This window comes from Cynocephalus volans, chromosome 17, assembly GCF_027409185.1.
Source record: "Cynocephalus volans isolate mCynVol1 chromosome 17, mCynVol1.pri, whole genome shotgun sequence".
In the NCBI taxonomy this organism is placed as follows: domain Eukaryota; kingdom Metazoa; phylum Chordata; class Mammalia; order Dermoptera; family Cynocephalidae; genus Cynocephalus; species Cynocephalus volans.
The window spans coordinates 7,129,344-7,142,242 of NC_084476.1; the positions used below are offsets into that span (position 1 = coordinate 7,129,344).

Genomic DNA, 12,899 nt, shown 5'->3' on the forward strand with positions numbered 1-12,899 from the left:
TTACATATTAACCACGTAATTACAACAACAGTTGAATCTGAAATAAACAGATTTGGAAACAAAAACAACTGGCTCTTGGTGTGTGGAGCAGACAGCAGTGCAGTGGCTGCCCGGGGCACTAGGGAGGCATGTTTTATGAAGTGAAGAGTGCTGGTCAATTTAGCAAGACAGTTTAGTGGAAGCCATTCAAAAGAGTTTCTATTGCCATTATATTAAGTAAAACTGTTAGGAAAAGGAGTCTTTTATTTTAATAAAAGGACTCACACATACAGACAAGAAAAAGATAAATCCCTCCACTATGGAAAAAAATAGACAAAAATGAATAAGCAATCCACAGAAGATTAAAATTACCATTAAACATGGAAAGTGTGTGAACCGTTGCTACCAGTAATCAAAGAAATGCAAATTCTTCATCGAATCTGCAGATACACTTTCTTGACACTGATAGCCACTGTAAGACTTCAATGAAAGGGTACTCTCATACAATGCTAGTAGAAGGTGCATATATACATTGCTGTAACATTTTAGGAGGGCAACTGGAATGTAAACCAAAAGTCCTTAAAGAATTTCACAAGCTTTGATTCACCTCTAGAAATTTATCCTAAGAGATCCACACAATGATTTGTATACAGATTTTAAATAACAGCACAGAAAAGGAAAAGTACAAAATATCTAACAATACAAGATAATTTAGTTTATTTGCCATCCATAAAATAGAATACTCAAAAAAACATTCAAAATATTTTTGGAAAAAATATTTAATAGCTTGGGAATACACTCATCTAATATATTAAGTGTTATATCACAACCCAGCATATATAGCATGAACCCAATTGGGTGAAAATTGAAAAAAGACCAGAAGGAAATACATCAAAATGTGAGCAGCAGTTAACAGTAGTTAACTCAAGCGTTTTAAATTTTCTTCATACTTTTCTATACTGTGGCATATTTCTCACAATGAATGTTTGTTTTCAATAATCAGAAACAACAACGGCCGGCCTTGTGGCTCACTCGGGTGAGTATGGTGCTGCTAGCGCTGAGGCCGCAGGTTCGGATCCTATTTAGGGATGGCCGGTGCGCTCACTGGCTGAGCGTGGTGCAGACGACACCAAGACGAGGGTTGCGATCCCCTTACCGGTCCAAAAAAAAAAAAAAAGGAAAACAACGACAAAAATAGAAAAACTTATCATAAATGGAAGCTAACTGATACGTATATAATTGATAATTTAACATGAAAAAGTACACTGGGGAAGGCTCCTCCTCAAGTTGTCCTGAAAAAGTATTCCTGTGTTTCCCTCTAGCGTCTCAACCTCGTGGCCATGTGAATACAACTTTGGCAGTCCAGGCCCACACAGGAAATTAAACCAAAGTCATGAATACAGAAATGCTTTTTTTCTCAAATGCCATTTGACCTCTTCTATCAAACATTCTGCAGCATCTGGATTTGATCAAAGTTACATAATCAGAGGAAGTGGCCTGGAAAGCACCTGGAATAAGCAGAGTGCAGATACCCGCCCAGAGGTGACCATCCATTTGAAGTATGTGTTAGAGTGGGACTGCTCCTAACATGAAGACAGATGCTGGGAATTCTGTGCAAGGGGATGAGGCCTTTGTTAGGAAGGAAAGGGCCTCCCACTGCTTTTTGATTCAACAGGACGTCAGGCAATCCAAGGCAGTCTCAATTTTCCTCTCCAATTCTTGCTCTATTCCACAAATTAATGGCCAAAGCCCAAAGGGAAGTATTGCTCATGCATGCCTCTGGATCAAGACACTGAAATGTAGCCACAGTCCAACACCAAAACCTTCTAGTCAATTCCCAATCCAGGCTGATGTCAAAACTGACTCACAATGTATAAATGCCAAGTTACTTGCTTCATTTCATAGTGAACTATGCTCGTCAACCTTAAAAACGATTGCAACTTACAAGGCCAAAGTTGCAGAATATACTTAAATTTTTCTTGCTTAAGACACGAAATTTCTGCCAGACCCACTGTCAGGAAGTTAGACCCCTAAAGAAGCTCAAAGGCTTCATTCAAAAAAGATGACCAAAATTGCACCCCTCTTCTGTTCTTCCGGCGGATCTTTTGGCCATTGTTGTCTTGGGAAATAAATTTTAGCATCTGCTATTATTCTTAAATATTTTTAGTAAACATTTTCTGTGACATCCTGAGTCATATTTTAAATATACTTAAGATTTGGATCTTCAAAAATACCTCTTACCCCACTTAAAACCATTTTGCTATTTTGTCATAATGTTAACAGAAAGGTTTCTACTCACCAACAAAACTTGGGAAAAGTCATCATAAATCAGCCAGTTGAGCACTAAGAATGGTCACATCTAAAAAATGCCTCCAAACCTCTAAAGAGCTATGGCTCCAGCTATGAGAGAGAGTATCAGATTGTTTGAAAATCTGATAAGAACCATGCACAACATTCACTGGATCTGTGCATGATTACCTTGTTGGGGCAGTATTTTAAGAAAATGGTCTGGGTCTTTAATGTACAATTTAAAGACCATTTTATATAAAAACAATCCTTTCTCAAAATTGTTGAGTCATTGATCAAAAATGTTTACAGAAGATTCTCTGATACAGCCTATCTGGTCTAGACTTCCAGGGCCTGCTGCTGCTGAACCCAACATTGGCAAACAGTAAGGGAAGTAAAATGCTCATAAACTCCAGCAGCTGGCTACTTCACAGTCCCAATGGGAGGGGAGACTTCACCTCCAGGAAAAACATCCCCGGGAAGCTTCCCACCTTCCTGTTGGCACTTAAGCCCAAGGTCATGGTTCCCTCTAGAGTACAGAGCAGCCAGCTATGAGGCATTCATTACTGTCCACACCACGGGCTCTCCGGAAGGTTCTTGGAGACATTTCAGTGCAGGGGAGGGGCAAGAGGGCAGGAATGTGTCAGATGTGACAACATTCCCTTTACTTTTGCTCACATTCAACTATTTAAACCCTTGTTGCTTTATTCTTATTTCCTTTGTGGCTCCCTAAGTATTATCCTCCAGTTCAAGGAATCTCTATAATTTAAAAATCTATAAAACAGATCCTTCTAAAAAGGGGGAAGGCTTCGTGTTCTATTTCATACTCTGTTCCAACTGATGAGATCATGCTCAGACTATTCTCAAGTCAGTCTCACACAACTTTTTACAATATGAGCTTAGAGGAAAAGTATTATTTCCCACAATTTGAACTTGATAAAAGTCATTTTATCTACATTCTACACGGTCCTTTATTTTGTAATCTATACCTTCACCAGAAGTTAAAATTATTTTAAAAATCACAAGTTAAACTAAATACAACCTTGGCATTAACTTCACACCCTGAGCAAAATTTCCCCAGCACCCTAAAACACTATGTAAGCTGTTGGGGAGCAGGGGCGGGGCAGGGTGGTAACGATGCAGAGTGACCACGCGGCCTCTGCTCCTCGTGGGAGAAACACAGTTAATAAGAACCTATGCTGCCTCAATGCAAATGCTGTCCTGTGGATGAATTTATAAGGTAAAGGACAAGGGGGCGAGCTCACTGGGGTAAGGAAGTGGGTGGACCCTGAACAACATGGTAAGGGAGGGAGGATTAACCAGGGACCCAAGCCTAGCCTGACATAGCAAGACCACAAAGGCGGGGCTCCTCATCTGTGCTGTGCTGTGGACCCTTCCAGTGGCAGGTGATGCCTAGGAATAAAGTTTGTAAATCCAATAGAACAAACACAAGAGGATTACAGAGGAAAACCATTATGCTGAAATAGGCCTCAAAATATTTTTAAAAATTCATTTGTGATACAGTACTTCTTTATTAATGCATTAAATATATGCTTCGTTTTCAACACATTAAATGACAAGATCCAATGATATCTACTGTCATTTTGAAATAGTGATGAGTGTAAATAATCACAACTGTTATGTGATATGAAAATGTCTGATTTCTACTAGAAATAGAGTCACAAGTACTGCTAATCATACTGTGGTTTGTAACCTATGTTCTTAAAAAAGTGAAATGCCAATTTTGAGGGGGGGCATTTCGTGGGGTTCTTTTGGTAGCTGGCTAGTATGGGGATCCAAAGCCGTGACCTCCGTGTTACCAGCACCACGCTCTCTCAAGTGAGTTAATTGGCCAGCCTTGAAAATGCTAATTTTAGTTAGAGGTTAGCGAAATACAAAGTTTTAATTTTTTTCCCATCCAAAGACATCAAGGCCCTGAATTCTATCCCAGACTTCAAGGGTCTTCCAGGTTAACAACTCCTGCACTAAGGATTTGATTGAGTAAAACCCCAGTAATCTGACAGGGAGAGGAGCCTGAAAAGGAGGCTGGTATAAATTAGTGAGAAGTCCAAATTATGCAATTTTATTTTAAAATAAATACAGTTTTATTACTTTCCACTTATGGGCATTATTATAGGCAGTAAATTAAATAGGTTTCTAGAGAAACCTCCTTTTAAAAAATTAAGATTAAATTAACCCAAGGTTTAAATATTTTCCCTGGAATCTTTTTACATTATATGTTCTTAGCTGGTCAATTTTAAAAAAACAGAATTCTCCATCCTAACCTCTGTCTCTATCAACAGTCCAAATATTAACCTTACTGAAGAATATACACAATCCCTGTCTCCCTCCTTCAACCTAAAAGCAAAAAAAATAAAAGAAATTTTCTATCACCTTCTATCTATTGTCAAAGAAGTCTACGATTACTGGAAATGGAGAGACACCATCATCTTCAAAAAACACTCTGTACACCTGTCATTCATACCCATGCCAGGACGGGGGCTGGAGTTGTGGTCACTCAGTTCATGCCCCTCGTGTTGGCACTTCTCCTCAATCTCTCCTCGTTTTTGTCCTTTCCATGTCCCAGCACACCCCTGGCTGGTCTCCCCGCTTTGAGCTCTCCACCTCCATACTACCCACCATCAGAGGGATCTTTCTAAAATGCAAATCTGACCAGGTCACTCTCCTTAAAATCCCATTGTGATGGTTGCTGGCCAAGAGGCAGAAGAAAGCACAGGCTTAGGAGGCGGCCTTGCCTGCCAATGGTCATCCACTATTTACTGACAGTGTCACATGGGGCAACATCAGAACGCCACGTGCCTTGCAGCATGGCTGGCAGTTTGCAGCTAACAAGGGACATGCTGCTCCTAAGCACGTGCACAGGCCCTCAGAACTGGTTGGGGTTGTTATTCCTACCACCACAACAGGCACACAAGTCCCTTCAGGGGCCCCATTGCACCCTCCCAAAACTCCTGGTGGTCTACCCCCCACCCCCTACACACCCTGTTGCTGCCTCACCTGACTGCACCTCGACAAGGGCCATTTACTCTCCCTGGCAGGCCCGTCCCAGCCTATCCTCATCCTCCTGGTCTCACCTCTCCAGTAAACATTCTCTAACTGGTCCTTCCTCCTCCCCACTGCCTCGCCCCCAACTGATTACTACTTCTTCACCCTGTCAGGATACTTGGTACCTGTCTCTCTCATCACCCTGCATCCGTCACATAGTAAGGAATCTGTTCGCACATCCCTTGTAGCAAAATAAGCGTGGGCTCTGGGGTGGACAGGTTTTGTTCAAATCTTAGCACTCCCCTGTCTTGAAGATGTTCACTTCTGAGCCTGTTTCTTGACTGCACAACAGGGCAGTCAATGGTGTGCACCTGGTCAGGCTGTCAGGAGGGCTCAGTGCATACTGCATGCAGAGAGCTTCTGCATGAGTGCTGGCTGTGGCAGCTGGCACTAAGGCACTGCACTACAGGGCAATGACTCCTTTTATTGTTGTCACCACAATAATGTAAACTCCTTCGGGGCAGAGACCAAGTCTTCTTCTCTCAGAGTCTTCGGCACCTGCTTCGTGTAATGCAGCACATATAACACTGCCAGGTGAACTCAGATGCAGAACGCCCTGCACTTGTCTTAAGCAACAAAGAAAAATTTTAAGTCATGACTGAAAAAGTGCACCTTAATGATCTGTTAACCCCTAATAAGAACAGCAGAAAAGACAGACAGTAAAGAGGAAAAACAAATGCAACCTGACCAGGAAAACCTTTATGAAGGCCTAGGAGATGCAATGATTTGTTTTGAATGAAATATAAACCATAGTTGAGATCCTAAAATAAGTTGTAAGATAAAAACACATTTCTCTATGCTTTCAAAAGAAACAGAATTTGTTATAGACTCCTACAGGCAGACAGCATGGTGAGATCCTGGGATGCCTCCATGAAAGGTTCCAGGAATCCCTGCACTGGCTATAGATACAAACTGTCCGCAGTGAGCCTGCTGACCACACAAGCATTTTTATTGGCCATTTGCAACAGGCCATTTTGCAAGAGACTGAAAAGCCTCCCCTTCTGCTGCCAGCCACGGGATGGTTTGAAAGCCCTCATTTCACATTTCTTCTTCTTTAACATGTCTTCATGGACTTCTAGGTCACTTTAGACCAGAGGCACTGGACTAACTGGGCCACCCAATGGCAGGCAATTTCCCAAACTGTCTAGTCAGCCATTAGTACTTTTATTGCTAATCTGGATAACTGAATGTTACCCCCCTGCCCCCTGGCCAGAGCACGTGTGCGCATGCGCACACAGTATTTTGGCTCCACAAAGCAATGCATAATTTTATTCCCACCTTTAAACACAATTTTAAGGTATTCAATGTACTATACTATTAGTTAAATTTGAGGACTGGTTAAGAGTGGTGAGGTTAAAGTTTATGCAACTTAATGCGATAGAATAATAACCAATACTTACTGATCCCTTACTGAGTGTCAGCACTTTTTCTGCACTGAATCTCCATGACCCTATCAGATACTCTTGTTATTACTACACTTGGAGGGAAGGAAATGCAAACACAGAGATGTGACATTACCCATCTTTCCCTCCAGTGATCCCCCATCAGCTACCTGCCCATCAATCTGCCTGTGTCTCTCATTCACAGTCTCACGTGCCCCTCAACCCCCGTCTTGCTCTTTCTTCTCTGAATCTCTCTCTGCCCCCGCCCCCACCAACCATCCCCCCCTTTCTCCGTCTTCCTTCCCTATCTTTGTTTTCCCTTTCCTATCTCAGCCAGTCTTTTTGTCTCTGTCTCCCTCCTCATCTTCTGTTCCTCGCCCTCTCTCTACTTCCCACCTGTTTCTCTGTCTCCTCCTATCTGTCTGTCTTCTCTTATCACCATCACCCAACACACACAGTGTAACAAAGTATCTATGGCGTGGGCTAAGAAAGAAGGACTTGAAAACCAATTTCTGAGAGAGTAACAGTTCTCTTCATCCAGGACAAAGTTACATTCTTAAAAGTAACTAACTAGCAAGCTCTTCTTCCTAATGGCTTTGGAACTATAACTTCACTGTGCAAGAAAACAAGATTGATCATAAATTGATAATCGCTAAAGCTGGATAATAAATACAAGGGAGTTCATTATGATGTCTGCTTTTCATACAGGTTTTAAATTTTCCATTAAAAAAAGAAAGAAAAAACCTAAGAATTTATTTTATACATTATTCTTCTGTGTGCTTATTATGATCCATTTTCGAGGAAAAGTTAAATTCTTCTAATGTCCCAATATATCTTTGTCTTGCTATATATTTTTAAAACATCCTTTGATAATTTTTCCTGTTTCTACTTCCAGATCAGTGATTATACTGGCAAAATTACAATGACTTGATTTTACAGTAAGGCAATAAGTAGCATGAGATTTTCAGTTTTCACATGTTTGGGGCTATGCCTCTGGGGAGGAGAAATAAAATGCCAACCCTGAACCAGTGGGGATTTTTCTTACACAATTAAAATATTCACTATGGGACTAAGAGAGAGTCAGAGGAAGGGAAGATATTTTTCAGCTTAGAACCAAAGACAGGAAGGATTAATCATATGCATTAAAACAAACTTGGAAACAAATGCTTCATTAACAAGAAAAACTATGGGTGGGTTCAGTTCAATTCTATCATCACTTTTGCCATCAGGAAATTGGTAAAGCCACCTTTTTAGACTGCTAAATATTTTTTTTAAATAGCAACAGCTTACATGTGTAGGCTCTTGCTCCCTGCCAGGCTCTGTGTTAAACGATTTACATGAAATCTCTCAACAACTCAATGAGGTAGGGACTACTATGAGCCTTATTCTAGAAATAAGAACACCAAGGCTCTGAGAGCAACATGCCCAAAACCACCCCAGAATATGGTTGGCTCTGGAGCTGTCTGCCTACACAAGAGACTGGGACCCTGGGAACACTCACAGTGACCATAACATTGCCTGGACCTAAGGGCATCTCAAAGGAAACTCATGTTAGTATAAATACATACATTTAGCTTTATTGGTTTCAAAGCTTTCCTTGAACCTCTCATAGGTCCTCAAAACAATCCTCTAAGGTGGGCTGGACAGAAGATGATCTGTCTGTCTTAGAGGAAAATGAGGAAACAGAAGCTGAGAGAGGTCAGATGAAAACTGGGACCTCCTGACTCCAAATTCAAAAGTATTGCCACCCAGAGTGAACTGGGGCTGGTATGAGAATTAAGTGGGCATTTAAGGGTGTACATGATGTGCTTAGTGCCCAGGCCTGTCACATAAGAAATGCTCAACAATTTTAACATGACCCAAAATGAAAAGGACTGACTGGCCTTCTATTAGGTAACAGAAAGAGCCTCAGAGTTTCTTGTTACTAAACAAGAGAAGTATTTGATGACCTCAAAAGAGAATATTTAGAAAGTATAAGCTTCTCCAAAGCACAAGTTCTAAAAGTGTTATCTGTGTAGCTGGCACCACATAAAGCAGTTGCTGAAAGGCAACTGCTGAAAAGAAGAGTTTGAAAGTGGGCGCTTAAAATAAATTTTGAAGGTTCAAGAAGAGTTCACTTCACAGACATTAGTTTTTGATTCCACAGTAAAGAACTATCACATCCAGGGACAATATTTATGCACAATGTACGTAAATACAAACACATGAACAAGTAAAAATAAAATGAAAAAAAAAAAAAGAATTCAACAGGCTAGTGTTCATGTTTTCTTTCACATTTCCAAGGGGAAGGAATAATCAGAAAATTCAGTGTTCAAAGTGGACTGAAGATTGTAAAGCTAACTGCGGTCATGGTGAATACATACTGCTATAAACATACATTTACACAAAGTTGGGGAGTGAAAGTCAAATGTTATAAATGCATAAAATATTTCCAGAAGGACACACATGAACCCCGAGTGACTGCCTGGGGTGGGGGGTGGGGAGGGCTGTGGGGCAACTGGGTTAGAGAAATAATTACTTTTCACTACATAATCTTTTAGAATTTATGTACAGGTATTTTTATATCCACTTAAAAAATGAATCCTACTGCACATGTAATCATTTTACCAGTATTAAGTTTCTAAAAGAGAGACTATCTTTATTTCAGGCCTTGGTTGGGGAGTTTGTTCATAGGAGACAAACGGTCACAGTCAACAGGGCACAGGATGGCTAAGAGTGGGCTCTCTGGAGCCAGACAGCAAGAGTCCAAATCCCAGAACCACCACTTGCTAACTCTGTGACATTGGACAAGTTATCTAATCTTCTGGTGCCTCAGTCTCCTCATCTATAAAATGGAAATAATCATATGGCAGTCATGAGAAATAAGTATATTAGATCATATGGAGTGCTAAAACAATACTTGACACACAATAAGCATTTAATGATGGCTAGCTATCTTTATGTTTACCATTGTTGCTTTGAACTGATGGGTCTGAGTGGCAGGTAGCATGTACCATCAAACTGCATTTATGGCTGAACCTTCTTTGCTAGAACAATGGAAAACTTATCTTACTCAATTCTCTCCCTGACCTGGGATGCCTGGGGTCCTGAGTGTGTGTCAATACACTGATTGATTGATTTAGGATGTCATTAAAACTGGAAAGCCTGGATTACTTAACCAGATGTTGGCAACTGTTTTTCCCAAGAGACAAATAGCCCTTCCAGTCTGTAGGAAAAGATCACTGAGGTTTGTTAAGTTCTCTCAACTACAAAACAATAGTTCCATTTAGTTTCTCTAATTAAATGTAACACTGAAATAAGGAAAACTCAATGAGAAGAAAGAATTCCTAGGGTCACACCTTCCTAGATGAAGCCTTAACCCAAGGCAGTCTGCTGTAGGAGTACTTTTTTTGTTGTTTTTTCGGAGACTTGAGTGTCAACATTATAATTTGTTTCAAGACCCTTCAGATTGAGTATTTTTCCAAAACAATACTTAAAACAGCCAGGTTCACACTAAATCTCTAGTTCACCCCAGGAAAACAAAACAATGTCACGGCAAAGCTGTGACCTAAACTTTCCTCCGGCTCTGCCATTACAAAAGTCCATTCATCTCCGCCTTAGGCATCCATCTGCAAAATGGAGATGATAATGCCTAACACTAATTCGTTACAGATGTAAATGAGAATGTGTTCAGAATTTTGAGCAACTTGGAAAAAATAAGCGATGTATTAACCGAAGACGGCTTTGGCTGCTCAGAAGCTAACTTTTAGGGACAAATAAACTATGTCCTTCCTCCAAATGCTAGACTTTGTGAGCCCACTCCATCTGGATGAGCTCCCTGAAATCCCAGAGAGGGATGGGGAACAACAAGGACAGCCTGTGGCAAGGGCGAGCAGGTTATGGTTTGAGCTGTAAATGACTTGAGTCAAAACCCTCAAGTTAAAGGGTTGGAAAGAAAAGAAAAACGGGTTAGAGAATTAATGAGGCCTCTATTTATGCCTCTTTCACTTCTAAAAAGAAAAACATCAGCGCCCGTGACACTATCGCAGGAATCCTCCTGCTCTACAGTGAGCTGTGCATTTCTAACCCCATTTTAAGTTCTAAGTGAAAACAGACAAATCCAACGCCGTTACATCTCCGCAGCACAATTAGCCTTTCTGCCCGAGGCAAGAGTCTGGGACAACCAGTCCCAGATCAGGTCAGTTTCACGCCCCATCGAGAAGCTGCAAAAGTGACCGCCACTCAGCATCCCAATCCACTTTCCACTGCCATCCTACTACATGGAAAACTAAAAGCAAGTAACAGGAAAGAAAAAAACCCAAAACAGCTGGAGCTAGAAAAGGAGAGTTGGTGGAAGGAAGGCAAAGGCTCCTGGCTCTGAGCTGTCCCGAAGGAACCCGGCACGACCCCTCTACCCTCGCTGGACTCTTTCAAGACGCCTCCTTCCACTCTGGTGTCACTGCTCCTTCCTTGGTCGGGAGAGAATTCCTGAGACCTCTTCGTGGTCGTAGATAACACCGGGTGGGGGAGGGGTTAGAAAGATCACTTGAGATTTTGTACCCATAAATGGTAGAGCCGTGCTCCGTCTGTTCACGATGCTGAGTGCAAACGGTTTTCACAAGCAGGGTCGACCTCACCGACGCACAACTCCCAGCCGACGCTGGAAACGCCACGGCAGGGCTCGCAGGGCGTGAGGGCCTGGGGCTGGCTTTCCCAACCTTTCTCGGGTCCACCCGCGGGGCCCCGTGACACCGCCCCCGCCCCGCCACCACGACGTGGGCTCCCGGGGCGAGCGCGCCAGGCCCAGGCCCAGGCCCAGGCCGGCCCCCGCCCCTCGGCCCGCAGCGCCCGGGGCCGCCGCGAGGGAGAAGGGGAAGGAGGCGGGCGAGGCGGGCCGGGCCTACCTTCCAGGTAACAGCTGGAGGACGAGGACAGCCCCTTCTTGGATTTGCAGCCCACCAGCTTCAGGCAGATCTCCAACATCTTCCCGCGCCCGCGGCGTCGGGCTCCGGCGCCCCCCTCCGCGGCTCGGCCCGCGCGCCCCCCGGGCGCCCCCGGCCCCGCCGGCCGCCCTCACCGCCGCCCCGCGCGCCCGCGCCCGCCCATGGTCGCGGCCGCGTCTCTGCCTCGGCCGGGCCGCGCCTGCTAACAAAGGCCCGAGCCGGGCGCCCGCCAGGCCCGCCCCCGCCGCCGCCGCCGCCGCCTTAACCCCCTCCTGGCCGCGCCCAGACCTCCCCCACGTCCCCAAGGCCCGGCCGGCCCTAAACCGCCGCTGCTTTCCAAAACCAATCCGGGCCCGTTTCGGACTTAACAGGGGAGTGCACGCGCGGCTCTTCACCGCTTTGGGAACCGCGCGCATCTCCACTTTAGGAACCACGGTGGCGTGAGTCGTCCCCAGTCTGCACCGCCTCTGGCGAGCTCCACCATGCGCGGTGCCAGGCAAACCCTATGCCCCGAGAATGCTGGTGGAAATGCAGATTCCTCTGGGATTACCAATACTGGACTCACTCATATTCAGCAAGCTTACTGTGTGTGATTAAGGCCGACGAAGTGGGTGTCTGAGGAAGGAAGAGTCAGAGAGTTGGAGGAACCCACATGACAGCCCCACAAATAAGGGAAACACTGGTCAAACCACACGTCCAGACTACGAGAAGGTTGCAAACAGAAGGGATGTGAATTCAAAGTAAGGGGAATGGAGTCTCCACAAGGACAATTCCTTGGAGGCAGGGACTACTTCCCTTCACTGCCTCCTTTTCTTAGAGAACTTTCTCCCTCCTCTGGCAAGTGCCATGGAGTACCACTGTTTAAAATCCATTCCATTGCTGTGCTGGGCTCAAATCTTTTTAAAACTCTGATTAGGACTGATCATAGACAATATTATAACATATTGTAAAGTAGCAATAATCACAATTATGTGTTACTGGCACAAATCCAGAAATCTAGATCAGTGGAAAACCATAAGAAACCCAATCATGCCAAATAATTTAAGAAAAATCAGATATGTTCCAATAACAACAGGAAAAGGAATTTATTTAACAAATAGTGTCAGATGACTAAGTTGCAACAAGGAGAAGAACTTAGTCCCACATCTTACAGCACATGAGTAATAAGAGCTATTACTATATGCCAGACTCTTGTGGGAAGCATGTCACGTTCACTGCCATGTTGCATTCGCACAACCATCCTGTGAGGAAAATAGAATTATTG

At 43.5% G+C, this 12,899-nt stretch overlaps 1 protein-coding gene across 3 annotated transcripts in view; it reads right to left on the bottom strand.

The window, feature by feature from the left end:
- ABL1 (ABL proto-oncogene 1, non-receptor tyrosine kinase) overlaps positions 1-12,899 on the bottom strand; it is a 145,282-nt gene that overhangs the window by 31,957 nt on the left and 100,426 nt on the right. Inside the window, exon 1 of one of the 3 annotated variants that reach the window (XM_063081853.1) lies at positions 11,597-11,720. The exons of 1 other annotated variant lie outside the window; for it this stretch is intronic. In XM_063081853.1, the coding sequence (XP_062937923.1) occupies positions 11,597-11,675 (79 nt within the window). In that variant the 5' untranslated portion in view covers positions 11,676-11,720. Of the gene's footprint in view, positions 1-11,252; positions 11,269-11,596; positions 11,721-12,899 lie in introns of those variants that run through there. One more of the 3 variants, XM_063081854.1, reaches the window with a different exon arrangement.